Source organism: Lupinus angustifolius, chromosome LG09 (assembly GCF_001865875.1).
Source record: "Lupinus angustifolius cultivar Tanjil chromosome LG09, LupAngTanjil_v1.0, whole genome shotgun sequence".
Taxonomy (NCBI): Eukaryota; Viridiplantae; Streptophyta; class Magnoliopsida; order Fabales; family Fabaceae; genus Lupinus; species Lupinus angustifolius.
Genome location: NC_032017.1, coordinates 11,466,314 through 11,489,062, shown reverse-complemented (window position 1 = coordinate 11,489,062; position 22,749 = coordinate 11,466,314). Strand labels below are relative to the sequence as shown.

The 22,749-nt window shown below is 32.1% G+C and overlaps 1 protein-coding gene and 1 non-coding gene across 2 annotated transcripts; both read right to left on the bottom strand.

Annotated features, from left to right (window-relative positions):
• TRNAA-UGC lies at positions 8,005–8,077 on the bottom strand. Its single transcript has one exon. It is a non-coding gene; the product is annotated as a tRNA-Ala (tRNA).
• On the bottom strand, positions 8,324–15,439 carry LOC109356038 (polyvinylalcohol dehydrogenase-like). The gene is made up of 4 exons (XM_019599364.1): positions 15,320–15,439; positions 13,648–14,123; positions 10,474–11,074; positions 8,324–8,824 (listed from the first exon to the last, which is right to left on the bottom strand). Exons 1-4 carry the CDS (start codon positions 15,407–15,409, stop codon positions 8,366–8,368), a joined length of 1,626 nt encoding a protein of 541 aa, XP_019454909.1. The 5' UTR covers positions 15,410–15,439; the 3' UTR covers positions 8,324–8,365.

Here is a 22,749-nt window from a genome sequence, read left to right as displayed (position 1 = left end):
TTAGGATTTGTTACCAACGATGTCTCGTTCAGTACAACCAGAGGCCATATATTCTCATCCAAGCGCTAGTAATGTTAATACCAAGAAAGGGGTAAAGGTCGATTTCAAGGTAGCTAGACTTAGTAGCCTCGGGATAATAGCTGAGAAGATTCCCTCTAAAGTTCAAGTTGAGTTCCTTGAAGAGTACGACACACTACATGACTTATTGTTTGTTGATGTTATTGTTGTAGCCCTCAACACGTTGACTCAATTCTGGAATAGCAACCTAGGTGTTTTTGAGTTCCTCATCTAAACATTGTCCCATTAATAGAAGAGTATTAGCAATTACTTTTAGTTCGGAGAGGTCGTGGAATCTATATCCTGGGTGGTGAAGCTCCAACTGACGCAGTCAAGAAAATTATTAGATTAACTCATATGGATCAAGTGGAGAGGAGGGGCCATCAAGGTTAGCTACAAAGTACTTTCGAGCTTCACTTGCAGAAATCAATGGATCAAGAAAATTGAACAGTTATCAAGCCTATCTTGGCACTCCTCATTTATGGATTGATATTTTTCCATTCTATTATTGAATAAATCGGGTACAAGGCCATGAAGGTGTTTTACAAGGTAATCAAGTTAGACATGGAAAAACGGGCATTGACCGTGGGCAAACCCATATAGCCCACATTTTTTTGCGGGTAGGCCATACAAAATTTGCATATTTTCCTGTTTCATCCGGCCCGTTTTGCCCGCCAAGTTTGTGGGTATTTCCGTTGGGCATAAGGGCGACCCATAAACATAATTTAAGGAAAAAGTAAGAAAATTTTAAATAAGTTATGATGTAATATGATTTTTAATCCCTAAAATAATTGTAATCTAATGTGATTTGTTAAACTTCATATAAAATATCAAAAAATTTGTTAATTTTTATCTTCAACTATTTTATTTTATTTTATTTCATTTATTATATGAATTATTTATTTATTTTAATTATTTAACAATGCCCGCTAGTCCATTAGCACGTTTTAAAACGCGCAGGGCATTGAATTTGGTCTGGTAACCAATGCGGGCATGCATGCGCCCGCTTAAATTTTTGCGGGCATTTGCGGGCGTGGGCAAAACGGGTTGGGTGGCCTATTTTTCCATCTCTATTTCAAGTGGAAGTCTGACCTCATGCCAGCAATCCTAGGTGACACGTTCATAGCCATGTCCAATTGACATCAGAAGCGGTTCCTTAAAATTCGGGGTTGTGCTCACATATTGTATGTATGGGTGGCCACACATGTGCACGCTGTCAAGTATCAAGCCCTCACCAATCGTGTTATTATGAATTTCAATAGCATCACACTTGAGGAAAATGTAGTGGATGGGTGGAGGTTTACTCTTGAGTGTCTTGCGCTGAATGAATACAGGTGGATGTGTTACTGGTGTCCGCAAAAGAGCATGATAACCCACTGCGGTTCGTACAGTAATGTTCCTCTACTGGGCACCAATGGATGTTTTTTCTACACACCAGAACTGATACTGCAACAACTTGGATGAATGCATATAAGATCGATTGACATACCCAAGAGTGTCATACGCCTCTATGATGATGATGATGATGAGTTAATAAGGAAGGTCAAGGAAGTTTGGGATAATCTTGTCACCAAAGAGGATCAACAAAGAGGAGCAGCGAGAGTCCACAACACACCTGAGTATGACAGTTGGAGAGCAGCTATGGTCGGAGAGGTAATCATCTCGCCACCTTTGCCAAGAGAAGAGAATTTATCCTCAAGGGAGAAAGAGCTCCAAGGCATAGTAGAAACCCTTCGTGAGCAAGTGAGCATTGTCGATGGCAAAAGACAAGACGCTCACATCAAAATACTAAGAAAAGATCATGAGATTGAGAAGTTGAAGAATAAGCTAAAAATAGAAAAGGAAGTATATGTTCCAGCTACTCTAAAAAGAGCCAAAACTGAAGCATTCGTCGAGATCCGTAAGGTGAAAGAGAAATTGGAAGCCTAGAGACAAGTTATGGAAATAGACGCTAAAAAAAGGGTTGAGTTGAAGGAAGAGTTAAGGGGTTTCAAGAAGGTCGTCCATCTTAGAGATGTGAGAATCACCAAGCTTGAAAGAGATCTCAAATTAAGCCAACAACAAGCCGTTGTGGGACAAGACCAAGTCGCTCATTTGACAGAATGAGTCTCGCATTTGCAAGAAGTGCATCAAAATATGGATGAGTACTAAGAGGCTCTAGCCAAGGCTAAAGGTAAAACGAAATGGTATAAGTGAATGGCATGTTTTAGATGTATAAAAAATAGACCATGTTATATATGTATAAAAATATAGTAGTTGTGTGTTTGATAATTCATACCATTATTTTGGTAAAAATAAATCATTTTCATTAAAAAATAATTTTAAATAAAACCAGTCGGTACGACCGGTACGGTTCAATTGAAAGTTAGTCGGTATAACTAGTTTTTACCTGTATAATTGCATGACTTGTATAAATATTATATTGTAGTGGTGTTAAGACTAGTTCACGGTTTACAGATTAGATCGGCTGCACGAACTGGTTTTAACACCAATAATATAAATTGTTCTCTTTCTAACAAAATGATTCCTTCAATAATATTATTCTTTTTATCAAAAATTCTCTCAAAAAGTTTCAATAAGGATTGATATAATATTTTTGTTTCATGATTGAGCACAAGAAAAATGCATGATTGTACAATACACTATATTTGACCTCACCTACACTATTTTCTTTCATAACTTTGAGATGTAAATTTAAATACCGATATTTTTTTTAATAATGTTTTTTGAATTGATTTTTATAAATGCTTTATTAAATAATAATTTTTAAAAATATTTTTTTCCTTCAAAAATTGCTTTAGTTTAAATTAAAAAAATTGATTTGATATTCATCCATCCAATCCATTAAAATGGGGATATGAATGGAATGGATGGATTGGAATCCATTGGATATAGATGGATTGGATAGTTTAGAAATGTGGTATTATGGATTTATATGGATTGGTAGATGACATTCTATCCATCCATTATGATCCAAATTCATCCAATTGTCACCCTTAATTATGGGGCTTAGATCTTCTATAGTATCAGAGAACTCAGTGTTGGGATGTGAGGTTATAATAGACTTGCTGATGTTTTTATTTAAAAGTATTTACATATTGTTAGATTTTTTGAATGACATGTGTCACCATCCCAATCAATACTAGACCCTTTAGTACTTAAGATCATGTAGATTGGCGATTATGGTTTGTAGGGCACATGTTTTGAATTTCTAAAGTAAAGTATATTGAAAAATGCACGTATCATTCTTGAAGAAAAGGTTGGGTTCAATCCACTTGATCTAACTCCGTTAAGAGGATAAACCAGATTTATGCGTAAGATCTATGTCCCACACATCATTTTTCTTTCAGAAAACCTTAACAACATTTTGATTAGTATATAGCAACTACATTTTTATTTGGACACTATACAATATTTTATGATTTAATACCCATCCCTAGAAATTAAGAATAATGGTTGGTCCCATAATATATCCTATAACCTATCACACAATTTCTATCTCCATTTTTCTTATGAGTTCCACATTTTCTTATAATAACAACCACAAAAATGTTCTCATAGAAATAGTATTTTTAATAAATAAGAATCTCATAATAGTAAATGAGGGAAATTTTCTTATTTCCAATGATGTAAGAATTATCATTGGAGATGTTCTATTCACCTGTCATTGTTTCTCCTCCAACAACATCCTTCATCCTACTATTTGTGTATTTCAACCTATGTGCTCTAAAAATGTCTCAAACAGGAGAAAACACACTTTCATGTCTATTTGTAGGATGCGCGTTGTTTCTAATTTGGGTAACTATTTGGGAATCCCTTTGGTTCAAGGTAGGGTTCACAAATTTGTCTTCAATCTGTTGACTGAGAAGGTCCACCGACATATGAGTACATGGAAGTCCAATTTGCTTAATAAGGTATGTAGGCTTTGTCTTGCTAAATCTGTCGTTACCTCCCTAACCACTTACACCATGCAGAGTATGTGGTTACCTTAAGCATTTGTAATGATATTGACCGAATGACTAGGAACTTTATTTGGGGTGGTGATGCTGGTAAGCAGAGCCTGAACTTGGTGAATTGGGAAGTTCTCACCAGGAATAAAAAAGATGGTGGCTTTGGGGTTCGTGACACCCGTTCGGTAAATATCTCTCTTTTGGGTAAGTTGAGTTGGAATTTAATTCAGGGGAGCAACAAGCTTTGGTGCAAGGTCAAGAAAGAGAAATATCTTGGGAATCAATACATTCTTTATGCCTCGAGTAAGCCTTTTGCCTCTCCTGTCTGGAAGGGTATAGTTAAAGCAGCCATGAAATTGAGGAATGGCTTCAACTTACAATTAGGAGATGGTGATTATTCCCTCTGGTATGATAATTGGTCAGGCTTAGGTAAGCTTTGCTATATGGTAGATTTTGTTAACATTTCTGACACCTAGTTGTAGGTGAAGGACTTAAGGAAAGATCTTTCGTGTGACTTTAGCATGGTGTACACTTTACTTCCTAGCCAAGTGAAGGACTTTATTCTTACTATTCATGTGTCGTCGTCATCCAATAATTTCAGCGGTTGGCTTTGGGTTGACAACGCCTCAGGATGTTACACAACTAATTCAGGCTATCGGTGGCTTAAAAGTAATGATGTTATTATTTCTTCTCATAACCAATGGAATTGACTATGGAGAATACTTGTCCCTGAAAAAGTTAAGTTTCTTCTCTAGCTTTCTACTCATAATTCTTTGCCTACTAACTCTCTTCGTTTCAGGAGGAAAATGTTAACAACATCCATGTGTGGAAGATGCAACAATTCAATTGAGGATTTTCTCCATACCTTTAGAGATTGTGGTAACTCATCCCTGCTTTGGCACCGCCTGGGATTCAACGAGCAAACCTTTTGGACTAACCAATCTTTCATGTCTTGGATGACAACTCATGCTAGACTCTCCAACGAGCGTCTCTTCTTAGCAGGCATCTAGTGGTCTTGGCGATGGCGTAATAATATAGTCTTTGTAAATTCTACTTAGGACATTTCTTACGTCTCACGTAATGTTCACCACGATTTCAGGGATTGGTTTCTTATTAATACTATGTCGAATGAGGCAACCATGTTGAGCATCCATTGGTGTCGGCCGGAAGCTGGAAGGGTCAAACTTAATATGGACGGTAGTTGTAGTCTACATGATCAAACGATTGGAGGTGGTGGTGTGATCCACAATCATAACGGTCTTTGGTTATCAGGATTTAGTGGAAACTTTGGAACTGGATCTTCTAATTTAGTTGAGCTTCTAGCCATTAATCATGGGCTTGAGTTGGGTCATCGTCAGGTTACCTTGGAGAGTGACTGCCTTGAAGCAATTCATCTCATTTCTAATAAGGTGCAAACTCACTTAGATCCTATTTCCCAAGTACTTCATAACATCTGTGGGTTGCTTAGGAGGAATTGGGATGTTCGACTTCAACATATCTACAGAGAGGGAAATATGATGGTGGATTACATGTGTAAACTTAGTTTGGGTCTTCATGTGGACTTGGGAATTTAGGATTCTCCACCTACAAGAGCCATGTCCATCCTGCAGATAGATCTTTCCCTATGCTTTAGTTTCTTTTTGCTATTTATTTCCGTTGTACCAAAAAAACTACAAGACAAATAATGTAGACACATTAATGACAAAATGTAAGACAAATAATCTAATCAACTAAACTTGGTTATCTATAAATATCATGAAGAAGTTTCAGATTTCAAGATGGTAGACGGGTTTTAGAGAATAAGTTTGGAGAACAATATTTTAGAGGGGTTTAATTGGCATATATATAGAAGTATTAATTGGCATATATATAGAAGTATTTTTTGCACTAGATTAACTTGGTACACCCATAGTTGGTGTCAATACACTTTCACTTGTTACCACTACATCTCCGATTATAAATTTCAATTCTTCATGAATTGAGGTACACAAAACATAAAGAAAGGTAAATAAGATAGAGAAAAGGATTGATATTGTAATTTTTTTTACACTAGCCTATTGCAGTATTATTTATTGTTTATCATTGACTCTTAAATATAAGTAATACAAATGAATTAAAATCTTAAGGTAACTATGTAAATTAAAATAAGAGTGTTAAAAAACCTATTTAAACAATACTAACCTTTATTTTAGCATTCTATCATGCCTCATCAGCTACAATTGTTCCGGTTTATGGGTTACATCCCAAGCTTGTTTCTTTATCCACCAATTGGGTCCAAAAGCTCCAATAACTTCACATAGTATCTCATATTCTTCAATTGATTTTGGGTATAAACCGGATAATATTGATCGCATATTTATTCAATTCAACATGTAATTCACTTTTAAATTAACATGCATTTAAGGATGGCAAAAAAAAAACTCTGATCCATATGTACCTATGAAGATACCCGTAACAAATATCTTTAATAATAGCTTATGGATGTGAATGCATTTTATGATACCCGCCCTGTGGGTATCGCAAATTTATAAATTAAATTTTATATATATTATAGTTTTTTTATTATTATTTTAATATATCATATACTTTATAATTATTTTATAGTAAATTACACTTATTTGACTATAATCATAAATTTATCATATAAATATCATATTATTTATATAATAATTATTTTTACATATTGATTATTACAAAATATATAAATTATAAATAGGTTTGGGAATAGTAAAACACTACGACACCTCATTGTCATCCCTATATGCATTCATTTATTGAATTCAACCTCTTGAACCAAATAATATACTTAAATGCATCAATAATGCAACAGTTTTTTTTAAAGAGAATGGGATTTATGCACTGATAGTGCATTCTCATTCATTTTTAATTATTATCACTTTTAAATAAAAATAATAGAAATTAGGGGTGTAAGCGGTTTTGGTTTACTGTGAAACTGATAAAATTGAACTGAACTAAACCACAAAATGTGGTTCGGTTATTTTTCAAGGAATCATTTATGTTCGGTTCGGTTTATGATTTTAGAAATTTAGGAACCGTTGAAACCAAACTGGACCGCATATTAAAGAAATATATATTAGGGATTAAGGAATAATATTTTATTATTGTTTAAATTCTTCAACCATTTTTCTAGCTTAAATTATCAATTTTTGTATGAATTGTAGTGTTATATATGTTACTAAATTGTTATTAAGTTAATATTATATATGTTATTAATTACTAAATTGTTTCCTAGTGTCTTATGATTTGGAACATATTTTTCAAAATATGTGATATTGAGTTTGAAACTAACCTATATCATATATTATTATACATGTATTGTTACATGTATTACTAATTATGAAATCTAAAGTTATAAATGTAACTATTAAATATTTTTTATATATGTTACTAATCATGAATTGTATCGTTATATATGATTTATAATTTTTTATAATAATAGTAGTAATGTTTATCCTTTTATGGATAAACAATATCTCTTGTAATACATTTTGAATTTTCAATTGATGCAAGATTTCTTATAAAAAATAGTAAATGGAAAAACCGTGAAACTGAACCATTCAAGAGCGTTTCGGTTCTTATAGTTAAATTTGCGGTTAATTGAGCAGAACCGAACAATATGTTTTTGATCAGTTCGCTCACTAAAATGCATCAAAAACCAAACCGAATTTTTATACCCCTAATAAAAATGAGTAACAAATTATCTACCAAATTTATATATATTTTAAGCATAGATATTAAACTCTTAATTTATTTATAAGGTCGTGATTTTTATATATCTATCTGTACAAGTAAATATTAAACTCTTCATTTATTTACAGGTGATGACATTTTTTAGTGAATGTATATATCTCTTATCGATCACAAGAAACAACGCAAGGAAAGCTTGCACGCAATAAATAAAGCAATGAAAGCTCACATAAATGTATATATCTTATGGTTATGGATCACCCTAAACAAAGCAGTAAAAAGCAAATGTTGGAGATGCGGGGGATCGAACCCCGTGCCTCTCGCATGCAAAGCAAGCGCTCTACCATTTGAGCTACATCCCCATTTGTGCAAGAAATGAAGATATAAAATTTAATATAATAAATAACTTGCTTTCATCATTAGGAATACAAATCTGATTCCGATGTTGCATATAATAAAACAGGCAATCAATCTACCCACAATCAGAATACAAGAACAGTGCAGAAAATTAAGAACTTGCAATGAACTATCAATTCATAATATTATTTTATTATATTTGTAAAGTTTTATTTTGACTCGACAAGAGTACTTTATACAGTAAAACAAATAAAAATGCCCATGTTTTATTGCACCACATTATCTCTAACACCTTATACACAAAAGGCAAAGAGTGAAGTTGCTGCAGTAAGATTGTACCCAACAGGTGCAGTGTAAAGGCTACGTCCTTGACCCACATAAATGCAACCATTGCTAATTGAAACACCACCAGAGATAGCAGCATCAGAGACAAAAGACCATAGAACTTGTCCACTATGTGCATTTAAAGCATATATCGATCCATTTGCATTTGTGGTTCCAACAAACACAACACCATTAGCCACACTCACTGGGCCACTTACAGAAGTTGCATTGTTAGGGTTTTCTATGGACCATAGAATTTTACCATTCTTTGCATCCATTGCTACCCAACCCCCACTTGTAGTGACCCTTTGAGATGGTAAAAGTGTGAAGTTTTTAGCATCAGCATTAACAATGTTAGTGTAGACATTTTTTTTATCAGTGGCTGCTCCCCATATTCCTCCTCCTCCTACAGCACCAGGTCCTGCTTCCTGTATGCATGCACATGCATGATCAGTTCATAACTTTATATTGAAATTAGTTACTTTGTTAAGCTTGCTTATTCAAGTACTTGGAAATGGTTTACATAATAATTTTCACAAACTGTTTTTATTGCTTTGGATTCTACCCTAACTAACCAGTAATCTTACTTGAGGGTTAGCCTCAAAAGTTTTTTTATATATGGGTTGAAATGCTAAGAATGCTACTAAGCTACAATGCTTACTTGAAGGTGAAGCTAGCTCTCCAAACTAGTTTTTTCTTCTTTCTATATACCAGCGTGTCTATCGGTACTCTATGCCGATCGACCCATATTCGTATTTTTTCTAATATATAATGTATCAGCTTCATGTATACTATTTAAGAAAAACAATTTAAATATAAAAAATGCAATATATGAACTCAATAAAGAGTAAAAATATAAATAAAAGAGTGTATGAAAGATTAATGATATATTAATATAAAAAATGAAAGTAATAGAAATAATATGTGGAAGTTTATATTAGTTATTAATGAGAAATGTTCAAATGATCATAAATTTGGAATATAAAAATTATGTTATAGTGATAATTATTATTTGTTTTGACTTTATTAGTACTAGTGCGTTGATACGCACTCTGTGTCTGCTGACCTACATTCTTATTTTATAGTAATGAATATTCAATTTTTATATATTTCGTGTCAAAGAATTATATCAATTTTTTTGTATTGAGTGTACATAATATTATAATTTATGTAATAGAAAAATATGAAAAATGAATTATGAGATTATTAAAAATTTACATTAAATATTGCATTGGTGGTTTGATATTTTTGGTGTATATAACTTCCTCTAACTTCTATTTTTTTATTATGTAAAAAAATATTGTAATAATAATTAATTAGAATGACAAAATATGCAAAGTGAAATTACATCATGGTAGATAGTTATAAAATGTTTTGACTTTATATATAGTATAGATAAGAGTCGAACTCAGGACTTTACTTAAGGGAAATTAGACATGTATCATCTAAACTAATTATCGATCGCTATATTTATACTATATATAAAGGCAAAACATGATGTAATTACCATCATGATGTAATTTTATTTTCTTATTTTGTCATTAACATTTTTTAATTTCTACAAAAAACCATATAATTATATCTAACCACCACCAACATATTAATTACTCCTCCCACCTTAAGTTGAACATTATAATAAAATAAAAATTATAATGATAAGACACCCAATAAAAAATACAATATAAAATATTCTAATTTTCTAAAATAAAATATATAAAACCTGAATATTTGACATCATAAAGCTAGAGTATAGGTCGACATGCACGAAATGCCTGTCACCATTAGTTATAAGATAAACTAGAAAAATATTTGAAAATATTAAGTATGAAGTCTTATGTTGGATATGAGGAGATGCATTGAAGAGTTTATAAGTGAAAAGTACTCATGAAACTATATACTTAAGATTTTGATTCAAGATGAATCTTATTTATGCATGTTTGCTCCTCTCATATCACAATAACAATAGCACTCCCCTATCATTGGATCATTGTCCCGTCGAACAATTATCCAAATATATGAGGTAAGAAAACCCTAAGTTTTTAAAAACAAATGCAGTAGCAGTGAATGTAGTTATTACCTTAGACCAGATGAGGGTACCATTGTCCCGATTTAAAGCCCATGCAAAACCACTTTTCTGGACAGCAACAACAATATCTTGCTTGGAACCATTTACATCAATAGTAAGCATCATTGGTGCCTCCCCAAAATCAGCATCAGGGTTTGGACCTGGAGGACAATCAGGTGTTGAAAGATCATTGCATGCAAGGAACCAAACATCATAACCTCCAAGTTGGTGGTACCATTTGATTTTCCCAGAATCCAAATCAAGAGCTAGGATTGATTCAGAATGGTTATCAGGCTCAACACAATCATCTTCATGAGTAGGTTTTGTTTGATTATTTTCTTGTTCTTGGCATTGACTTATTCTTAATGGAACTGAGTATAAGTTACCAGTGGCAATATATATTGAGTTTCTTAATGGATCAATTGAGGGGCTACTTCCCCATATAGCAGCACCAGCATATTCTCCTTTATTGCCATGATTATCTGGTATCATATAAGTTTGCCATAATATAGCGCCAGATTTTATGTCTAATTTGGAGAAGCTGCCACGAAATGTGCAGCATTGTTCTACACTTAACACTTCTTCAGTTGAAGAAGTTCCAACGTAGAAAGCCCTGTGAATACATTTTGTTAGAAATAACTTAATAGAATCAACAAACCTATAAAATTTTGTTTCTCTGACAATAAAAAAAGAACAAACATGTAACTAAATTACTCAATCCATCACTAAATATAACTCATTGGAGGCACTGCTGAGGCTAATAATTAATGGGGATTCAAGACAACTTAATTACTCTTTTTTAAATTTATTTTGTTGTCGATTATTATTACTCTAGCCATAAATTTATTTAATATTTTGTTGTTATAATGATTATTATTTTATATTATACGTTGATATAAATTAAAATAAAGGGTATGACCTAGAGTGACAAAATTATGAAACAATTTAAAGCTAATTAAGAAAATGAGTCAAAAATTATATTGGACTCAACTAACAATATTTGAGTTGAAAAGAAAACATATCTTACATTTTTGAATTAGTATTTATTTAAAATCTATTGTAAAAATGTAATTCAATTAAATTCTTTTGATATACAAAAGGTATTTATTTTTATTAAGTCGTCACAATTTCTTTTTAACCCTAAATTTTGTTGGAAGTTTGTCATATAAGTTCTGTATAGTTAAATTACCGATCCAAATTTTTTCTTGCACAAGACTTACAGAACAGATAATTACAAATTATTTAAATATTTTAAAACTATCTATCACTCCATTCGTTTACCGAAAACGGTAAAAATATACTTTAGAATATGGATAAAGTAATAGATAAAGAGTATAATTTTTAGGAATATAGTAAGGATCAATTATTCGATTCAACTATAAAACGACTTATAATATATTAATAAAAAAACTTTATAAAATATATTCTAAGTCTCTAACTTCTAAATAGGGATTGAAAAAACATTAAATTAACCTTATATAAATGTTAAACTAAATGGGACAGATTTTTGAAAGGTAATAACTGTCACTTAAAAAAATTGAATTTCAATATCATTAAAAGTTTCTTTATATTTGCCCTTAGTAAAAAGCTTGTAACTTTTTTTGTTGGTAATACCAAAGTTACTTATACAGCTTTACTTCGATGGTTACAATGTCACAACAGTACAAGTTAGTTTTACCACTTTTGATGTTATAGTTTTGGTCTTTTTAGATGAGTTTTTAAAGTTTTAAGCATATCAAATGCTTTGTTATCAAAATATCATCACTACATTAATTAATTGAAAATAGAAAATCATTTATTATTTGATAGAAAATGAACAAGTCATATTAATAAATTGCAATTTTGAATTTTTTATGTAAATATTTTTAAATTTAACAAGTAATATAGTTTAGGAAGGTCTCAATCCCTCACTTGCTCCATCTCCTATACTTATTTTTTTGGTGCATTATCTCTCATACTCATCAAATATAATATCATGTCTTTAGAGAGATAGGGAGAGAGAACATAAAAGTTTAAAAAAATAAAAGAATGTGCAACACTCTTATCATTTCATTATTGCAAGCCGGTTACTTATTTTATAAGCTACATTATTATAAATTGCTACGTGAAATAAAATAAATTAAAATACTATGAAGTGTGAAGATTTCAAAGGCGAACTTTCAGGGACTTATTATATTAGTAATTATCTTCATATATTCTTACATTCTTGTAGTGTATGTTAATCATATCATCCACCATTTTCTTGTTGTTTGTTCTGTTACATAAAAATAATATAAATATATGATATGTATTGTCTATCTAAAAAACTTTCATAGACTCTACTTTTAATCAACATAATAAATATATGATATGTATTGAGGGTGTGTCATATTAATGCGTCAAACTTGATTGTTCACATTTGACGTTACATACTTATTATGGGTGAGCATAAACTCATCTTACCAGCTGAATATGATCGGGTTTTATCAGGTCTATGGTCAGGTTCGAATTTAAAATTTAGATTTAATCAATATTTAGGATCGGGTAATGGGACAAACATGATACAATCTGACCAGTCATATGGTCACTCATTCATCATATTTGTATGTGTGTATTTAATTATGTACAAAATATTGACACATTATTTGATCCAAAATATTATTGATTATCTAATTTTTATCATATATGTAAATGATTAGCAACATATCAACATATATTTTATTTCATATATCAAATTATATACTCATTAATAAATAATATTGAAAATATTTTATCTAAAAGGGATATGCATTAAATTTAATTGAGTTTAGGTTTGGGTTCAAAGATGGTTTAGTTGACATTTGAGGTCGGATTAGCCTTCGGGTCTAGGACCGAGTTAAGGTAAAAAAAATTATATGTATTAGCATTTAAATGTATTGTTTTCATATTGTCAACTATTTTAGTTAGATATATAAATAAATGCATATATACATTTATGTGCTTATATATGCATGTACAAGTTTTTTATAGCCATACAATTGTAAATGAATGGTAAGAATTATATATACATTGGAATTTAAAACTAAGCAAATCAGATATAAATGTTTTAAGTTTGATAATCTTTTAATAATCTAATCTTGACCATTGGAATGTAATGATAAAAAAGTATTGGCATAAGAATAACTATACAGAATTTGATGAAAAGGACCATAGTAAAAGTATACTAACCCATTGTAGTATGTTCCAGACATGGTGATAACACTTCTAGCATTATTATCCAGTTGGGTCATCCACACAAGCTCACCATTGTTTCTGTTAAGAGAAATAACCACAGCAGGGCCATATATTCCAACAACAAGTAAATCTTCACCAGCTAAAGTTGGTGTCGCTCTTGAGAATGTGGAATTAGCATTAGAAATAAAACCATTATAACTTATTCCTGTTAACTTCTCAATGTTCTTTTTCCAAACTAGAGATCCATCTAATGCTTTCACAGCATAGATGTTACCATTCCAGCTTGTAAAATAAATTGTACCATTAAATATTGCTGGTGTATCAGTTATTTCTTTTCCTGCATAGAATTTCCACTTCAAACGTAGGTTTGAAACTGATTTTGGGTTGATCTTGTGTTCTTTGTTGGCATATCTTCTGTTAAACAAGTCTCCACCATGGTTGAACCAGTTCTGTGAATGTTCTTCAAGCCACTGAGAAATAATAGATTAAAAAGTTGTTACAGCTTAGAGAAGAAATAAAATAAAAGGTTGAATAGAGCCTACAAAATTAACGTTGTTTAGTTGATGTCACCTACTTCTACATGCAGCAGAGATTTTCTATTTCTATTGACAGAAATTATTATAATGCAAGAAGATTAAAATAAACCCTAATCTATGTATTCACTCGTATTGTAGGAAGAGCAAAAAGTAAGATGCTAAAGTGAATAAGTGTTGTTGGTTTAAGAATTGTGGGGGTTTATCTTGTTACATTATTTTGTTGTAATTGTGCAGGGCCATTTGGTGTTGTTCCATTATGGTTGTGACCTGCATATTGTTTTCAGTGTTATTTTAAATTGTGGTTGTTGTTATATTTATGTTATTGTGATTGAGAAAAAAGTGCCAGAAGATGCCGTCCTAATTGAAGTTGCATTGTGGCAGTAAAAACACTTCCTAAATCATAATGTTACAAGTAGAATTACAATTGCACAGTGGAATTTAAAATAGTGGGGAGGTAAGATTTAGTTGAAGAATATGTGATTATCATTCCATTTCAAAAGAATCCTATCTTTTGATTATAAAAACAATAAATCATCATAGGTCAGATACCCAATTCCAATCTCACAATTTTCAGGCTCTAAAATATAGCCATCACATTTCACTCCCTACAAAAGTCTCATATTTTCGTCAAAATTCCAAGTTCCAATTTTTTGGGTTGAATTATAATACGATAAGGCCCATTGAAAAAGTAGACATACTACAACAAAAGTTATGACATGTAAAGTCCGGTTTTGAGGTAGTTCTTCAACTATCTAAAATAATGATTTGTGGAAAAGTTAAGTCAAATCAAGTTTTTTTAAGGGGAGAAAGGTTAAATTACAGAACCAAGAATACCAAAATCCAATGAAACTAGATTCTCTCGTATCCATACTCGCGATGATTAGTGTAGTATATATTCACATGACATACTATATTCCTGAGAATTAGTTTGGCATAACCAACAAATCTCACCATTCAAAAAAAAATGAGTGATGATATATCTTCTTACTAAATTTTTTTATCCATACGAAATTAATATATGTATATGTCATGCAAAAATTTAGTAGAAGCAATATGAGAGCAAAAAAAAAAGAAAAAATATTGAAAAACAACTTAAGGGAAGAAAAGCTTGAGAGCAATATGTATCTTACATATGATCCTGATATAACTGTAATGATTTGAAGGCAAAAGAATAACCAACAAAGAATGGAAGTTATGTAGTATTTAGGACGTGCTGCCATGGTTATGGAATTTGATACTCACTCTTTATATTGCAAGATGCTCCTTTGCATTAATTTGTTGAGAAGTCCAGGTTTAAATAAAGACGATATAATATTTTAAAATCTTAGTTTAGAATGATGAAAAGATGCTTTTATGCATCAATTATAATAATCCGACAAGAAAGGTAAGATCAATCTATTGTTAAAGATAACCATGGGGAATGCAAGTACTTCCTTCTATCTTTTCTTCCTTACTATATATCAATTGTAGTTTTAATTGGACAAGCAACAGAACATAATTGCAATTTTATAATGTTTATATTTAAATGGAGAAGATTAATTAGTGTCCTTTTAAAACATTGCTAAAGGAAGTAAATTTAATAATTATGAATTAAAACATTGAAAGCCAGTGAATTTGACCTTCAATTCAAATTTTCAGTTAGTATATTATTAGTAGAGTGTAATATGTATCTATACATTGCGTAAATGCTTATATATTATTTGTATATTATTTATCATTCATTTATATTATTTTTTTAAATAGTCAATAATAATTTAAAATAAATGGTTGCTTATGAACTATTAATATATAATTTTTTTACAATATCAATACATACATTTTTTTCTCTTATTAGTAAGCTCAGATTTGAGTAAAGAAACAAATAGCGACAAACCATACATGGCTGAGGAATTTGAGAGAATAAGAAGTGATGGATTAATGTTGAATATAATTCAGCCTTATGCTTTAAGAGATAGTTTTGTATAGTTTCCTTGTATGGTAAGTTAATTAAAATTAGTTGGTTTAGGAAGCTATAAGTAACATTTATGCATTAGTGAAAGTGTGTGTTGTAATTTTTATACTCAATATATTCATCAATACAACTTGAATTCATTCATACACACTTTCTCTCCAAATTCATTCATACACACTTTCTCTCCAAATTCATTCATCTCTCTAGTTCATTATCTTCTAGTTTTTTTTATTATGCACAAAGTGTGCATAGTATTCTTTTCATTGCCATTCAAAGTTCGTAGTATATGCTTAGTGTGAATTGTGGTGAGATTGGTTCAACAATAGTATCAAGAGCTTTGCGTAGGATTCTGTGTGAATCAAGAGCCAAAGAGAAGGGTACCTGTGGAAGTGAAGTAGAAAGGGAAAAGGATTCTGCGTGGATCCAAGAACAAGAAAAGCAAAAAGTAAAGGAGGAAAGTGAAGAAGTAGCAAAAGGAGAAGCTTTTGCAGCATGACAAATAACAATGGCTTTTCTATGACCCTATCAGTTCTTGATGGCAAGAACTATGACAGATGGAGAAATCAAATGAAATCCATATTTGGTTATCAAGAGGTCTTTGAGATAGTGCAAAATGGATACCAAGAAATTGGTGAAGTGTCATTGAGGCTCAAAGAGCAATCTATAAGGAGGCAAAGAAAAAGGACTGCAAAGCCTTATTTTTCATCCATCATTTTGTTGATGGAGCCAACTTTGAGAAGATAAGTGGAGCATAGACAACAAATCAAGCCTGGGATAACCTGGAGAAGTGTTATGAGGGTGCTGCAAAGATTAGGAAAGTAAAGTTGTAGACCTTGCGCAGACAGTATGAATTGATTCAGGTGGAAGAGAATGAGTCAGTTGCTGAATACATGACCAATATCATGTCACTCATAAATCAGATGAGGTCATATGAGGAGGCAGTGAAGGATCAAGCAGTGGTTGAAAAGGTGCTTAGAACACTCACCTTCAAATTTGATCATATAGTAGTAGCAATAGAATAATCCAAGAAATTTGAAGAATACAAGATTGAGGAATTGTAAGGATCTCTTGAAGCTCATGAGTTAAGGCTGAAAGAGAGGAATCCAGATAGAAATGGTGATCAAGCATTTCAGGCAAAATTCAATAAGAAAGTCTCTTGTCAACGTAACAAGAGAAACAAGGAAAAGGGTTAGAACAACATATGAAGGACAAGTGAACAAGGGCCCTCATCTAGAAGATATGACAAGAATGCTATGAAGAATGTTATTGATTCTGATCATAGCAAGAACCCTCACAAGAATTCTAAAAGCAGAAGGAAACAAGACAAGAATAAAGTGTAGTGCTACAATTGTAAGAACTATGGTCATTTTGCATCTGAGTGCAAGAACAATAGATGGCAAAAGAATAGATAAGAGGAAGCTAGGTTGGCACAAGGTGAAAAATCCAATGATTCTGATGAGGATCATTGCCTGCTGATGGCTACCACTATGAATGATTAGGGAAACGCTGGTTGCACTGATTTTTGTTATCTAGACACAGGTTGCTCAAACCATATGACAGGTAGAAGAAATTGGTTTGCAACACTTGATGAATTAGCTAAGAGCAAAGTAAAGTTTGATGATCATAGCTCAGTCTTTGCAGAAGGGGTTGGTAAAGTGATGATTTAGAGACTAGATGGCAGAAAGTCTTACATATCTAGTATTCTTTATGTGCCTAAGATGAAGAACAATCTACTTAGCCTTGGCCAGTTGTTGGAGAAAGGATATAGGATGGTAATGCAAGATGGTGAATTAATTATGTATGACAAAGAAAATCAAAAGATCCTGAAGGCACCACTCTCATCAAACAAAACTTTCAAAATAAAGATTCAAGTTGGTGGCATCTTAGATATGGACATTTTAATGTTAGAAGCCTGGAACTGTTGTGCAAGAATGAATCTGTGGCAGGATTACTTTGAATAAGGCCACCTAAGATATTGTGTGATGGTTGCTTAACTATCCAGCAAACAAGAAATTCATTTGGTTCAAACATCCCATCAAAGACAGAGAAACCTTTGGAGCTCATCTATAGTGATGTGTGTGGTCCATTTGAAGTAGGCTCAATTGGAGGGAACATATACTCCCTAACTTTCATTGATGATCATACATGAAAGTTATGGATCTATCTATTGAAAATGAAGAGTGAAGTATTTGAGAATTTCAGGAAATTGAAGGCTCAAGTATAAAGGAAGTGTTAATTGAAGTTGGAGAAACTCAGATCAGATGGTGGAGGTGAATATATGTCTGTTGAGTTTGATGAATTTTGCAGCAAAGAATTGATTCATCATGAGGTAATAGCACCCTACACACCACAGCACAATAACACAACTAAAAAAGAAAACAAGACTATACTTTACATGTCTAGAAGTATGTTGAAAACCAAGAACTTGCCAAAGAAGTTTTAGGGTGAGGTTGTGTCAACAACAACATACATCATCAACAGAAGTCTATCCAAGACATTGGGTTACAAGACACTTGAGGAAGTTTGGTCAGGTCTTAAACCAAATGTGAGCCACCTCAAGGTCTTTGGTTCAATCTACTATGGCCATGCACCTGAGGCAATGAAGAGAAAGCTTGATGATAGGGGTGAGAAGCTGATATTCTTAGGCTATCAAACAATTGGTGCATACAGGTTCTTGATCTTCTAAATAAGAAGTTCATGATTTGTAGAAATCTGAGATTTGATGAAAGACAATGTTGGAGATGGAACTAGGAAGATAATAACTCTAGTATTAAAACTAGGCTACAACTTGATGTGACTAGGCTGCAACTTGGTGAAAGTGAAGTGATGATGGATAACATTGGTGAATATGAGTTAGTTGAGGCTCAACCTTCAAGCACCACAGTGACATCTCAAAGGATGAGACAACCATTATCCAGACTCATAGACTATGATCTATTTTCAGACTCCACAATCACAGCAGAAGCTGATTTTGTATACATGGTTTTGTTAGCAAAAATGTAACCACTACGCTTGGAGGATGCTCTTAGATAAACACATTGGATTGAGGCTATGTAAGAGGAGTTAAGATCCATTGAAAGAAACAAATCATGTACCTTAATAAATCTACCAAGTGGAAAGAAGGTTATAGTTGTAAAGTGGGTGTATAAGACCAAGCTAAATCCAAATGGTGAGGTGTCCAAGCATAAAGCCAGATTGGTTGCAAAGGATTTCTTACAGAAGCATGGATTTGTCTATGATGAGGTATTTTCACTTGTTTCTAAGATTGATACAATAAGATTTGTGATTAGCCTAGCTAGCTGAAATGGTTGGGAGATCTATGAAATGAATGTGAAGTCAGCATTCCTTAATGAACCTCTAGATAAGGAGGTATTTATGACAACCACCAGGGTTTGAAGGTAAAGGAAAAGAGGAAATGGTATATAAGTTACATAAGGCTCTATATGGAATTAAGTAAGCTCCAAGAGCATGGAATAGAAAAATAGATGTATTACTGCTGTAATTAGGATTCACTAAGTGCACCACCGAACATGGTGTGTATGTGAAGGGAAACCACACTACAAAACTGTTGATAATATGCCTTTATGTTGATGATCTTCTCATAACTGGTAGAGAACTCAAGATTATCCAAGCATTCAAGCATGTGATGCAGGCTGAATTGGAGATGACAGATCTAGGAGAATTGTCTTATTTCCTATGCATAGAGTTCAAAAGAACCAAGCAGGGAATTTTCATGCAACAAAGCAAGTACACTACTGATGTATTACAGATGTTTCAAATGATGAATTGCAATTCAGTTGCAACCTCTGTTGAAGTTGGAGTTGGTTTGTGCCAAGGAGAAATAGATCAAGAAGTTGATAGGACTCTCTATAGGCAAATGATAGGCTCATTGAGGTATGTGTGCAACTCAAGGCCTGATATTGCATATGGAGTTGGGTTGGTAAGCAGGTTCATGGAATCCCCTAAGCAAAGTCAAATGTGTGCAGTAAAAATGCTCTTAAGCTTGAGAGAGACTATTGGCTATGGCATCATGTATCCAAAAAGCCCAAACAGAAGTTGCAAACCCAAGTTGATTGGATTCTCTGATGCAGACTGGTTGGTGACAAGTTAGATAGGAAGAGCACAAATGGTTACCTATTCCATCTAGGCAATGCTCCTACGAGTTGGTGTTCCAAGAAGTAGAATGTGATTGCTTTATCCTCATGTGAAGCTGAGTATATTCCAGCCAACATGACTACATGCCAAGCTTTATGGTTGGATGGTTTGATGAAGAGTTTAGAATGAAAACAAAAGAAGGTTTGCATCTGATGATGGACAACAAATCTGCTATCAACTTGGCAATAGAATCTTGTGGCTCATGGAAGAAGCAAACACATAGAAACTAGATTTCATTACATAAGAGATCAAGTGAGCAAAGTGAAAATGAAGGTGGAATTCTGCACTTCAAAAAACCAATTAACAGATGTGTTTACCAAACCTTTGAAGAAGGAAAGATTTGAAAAGTTGAGGCTGTAGATATGAGTAATTAAAGCTTGATAAAAACTAAATTAAGGAAGAGTGTTGAATATAATTCAACCTTATACTTTAAGAGTTAGTTTTGTATAGTTTTCTTGTATGACAAGTTAGTTAAAGTTAGTTGGTTTAGGAAGCTATAAATAGCACTTATGTAATAGTACAAGTGTGTTGTATTTTTTATACTCAATACATTCATCAATACAACTTGAATTCATTCATATACATTTTCTCTCCAAATTCATTCTTCTCTAGTTTACACTTTTTCTGATTATGCACAAAGTGTGCATAGTATTCTTTTCATTGCCATTCAAAACGCATTGTGTATGATTAGTGTGAGTGGTGGTGAGATTGGTTCAACAATTAAGAGATAGTTGGGAATTTGGAATTAGAAATGCATTAGGATAAAGGATCAATAAATAAATTAATAAAAATTTAATGAGAAATAAACCTTACATATTAAGTCTTATTTAAAAGTAATAATTTTAAAATTATACCTAATTTGGTTTGATTATAGCTCATTAGATCAAGAAAATTGAAATCCAAAACTCAAACTAGTCAGCCTTAATTTAACTAAAAATGTGACTAATCCAATGAACTATTACACTCTATCAATTTTGGTTTGATTTAATTTGAATTTAGAGTTTATATATATGCCCTCTTAGATAAGATAATAGCAAATCTACTATAAAAATACTTATATTATTGGAACATAATATAAATACATAGGGAAAGAAAAGTTCATTTTCTTTTTGAAATAAAAGAATGTGCAACACTCTTCCTCATTTCAATATTGCAAGCAGATAAAATATTTTATAGCCGACATTGTTCTAAATTTCTGTCTGATATATGATAAATTAAAATTCTATGAAGTGTGAAGATTTCAACGTTGACTTTTCAGAGATTTTAATATTAGTAACTATCTTTGTATACCTCAAAGTCTAACATTTTTTATTTTCAGGGACGTTTTATTTTGATGATAGTCTAACATGAATTTTTTTATTATAAATTGCTGCCTGATATATGGTAAATTTAAAAGAATATCAACGCCAATTTCCAACCACTTTTTATATTAGTAATCATCTTCGTATAGTCTAACATGAAATTTTTTATTTTGATGAAAGTCTAAAATCTTGATATAAGTTAGTAATTATCATCATATTTTATACTCATAGTGGGTTGAAGATGACCAACTCGATATTTTTTTGAAATCCAATTTTATTATTTAGTTTGATAAATTTTATTTTTTATATTACTTGTAAGAACAGGATTGCAACTAAGAGGAGGGTGAATTAGTTGACTTAAAATTATAGTAACTTTTTCTGCAAAATATAAGAGTTAATGTGCAGCGGACAATATTGCAGAAAAATAAACAAGTATAAAGTAAAGAAGAAAGGGAAAGGAGAGTACACAAATATTTTATACTGGTTCATCTTCTTGCCCACCGAAGGTTACGTCCAATACTCTTGCAGCACAAGAGATTTTCCACTAAATATTAAGAGTTGTAATTACAATATCTCACCCCGATATCTCTATGTACCTTACACACTCACTAATATTTATACCCTTGGAAAACACCTTTCCAAGTAACTCTATCTCCTTTCTATTCACACCTTGTGAAAGAAAGATTGTTTGCAATGAATGAAGAATTACAATAATGGCTTTGGATTGCCTTTACAAGTATGAAATATTATATCACTTGCAATCCAATCAACTCTCTTTATATGCTTAGTAATAATGCTCAATATACTTGTGAAAACTTTTGAAGCAATTTCTCAGAATAAATTCTCTATTGAAAGTTTAAGAGCTTAGTGCAAAAGTGCAGAAAAACAGTGAGAGAATTTATGAGAGTTGTATGAAATGTTGTGAGAGTTAGAGTCTTTATATAGGCTTTCCAAATACCCAAGGTGCCTTTCTGAAGGTGTAGGAGTTGTTTGGAGTGAAGAGATTTTGTTTGGAGTAAAACCATTTCATTTTGAAATCTGAAATCTCATTCAACAGTCCTCAGTAATCGATTACTGTCATTGGGTAATCGATTACCCAAACATACTGTCCACCCAGTTTTTAAATTTGAATTTGAGTAATCGATTACACCAT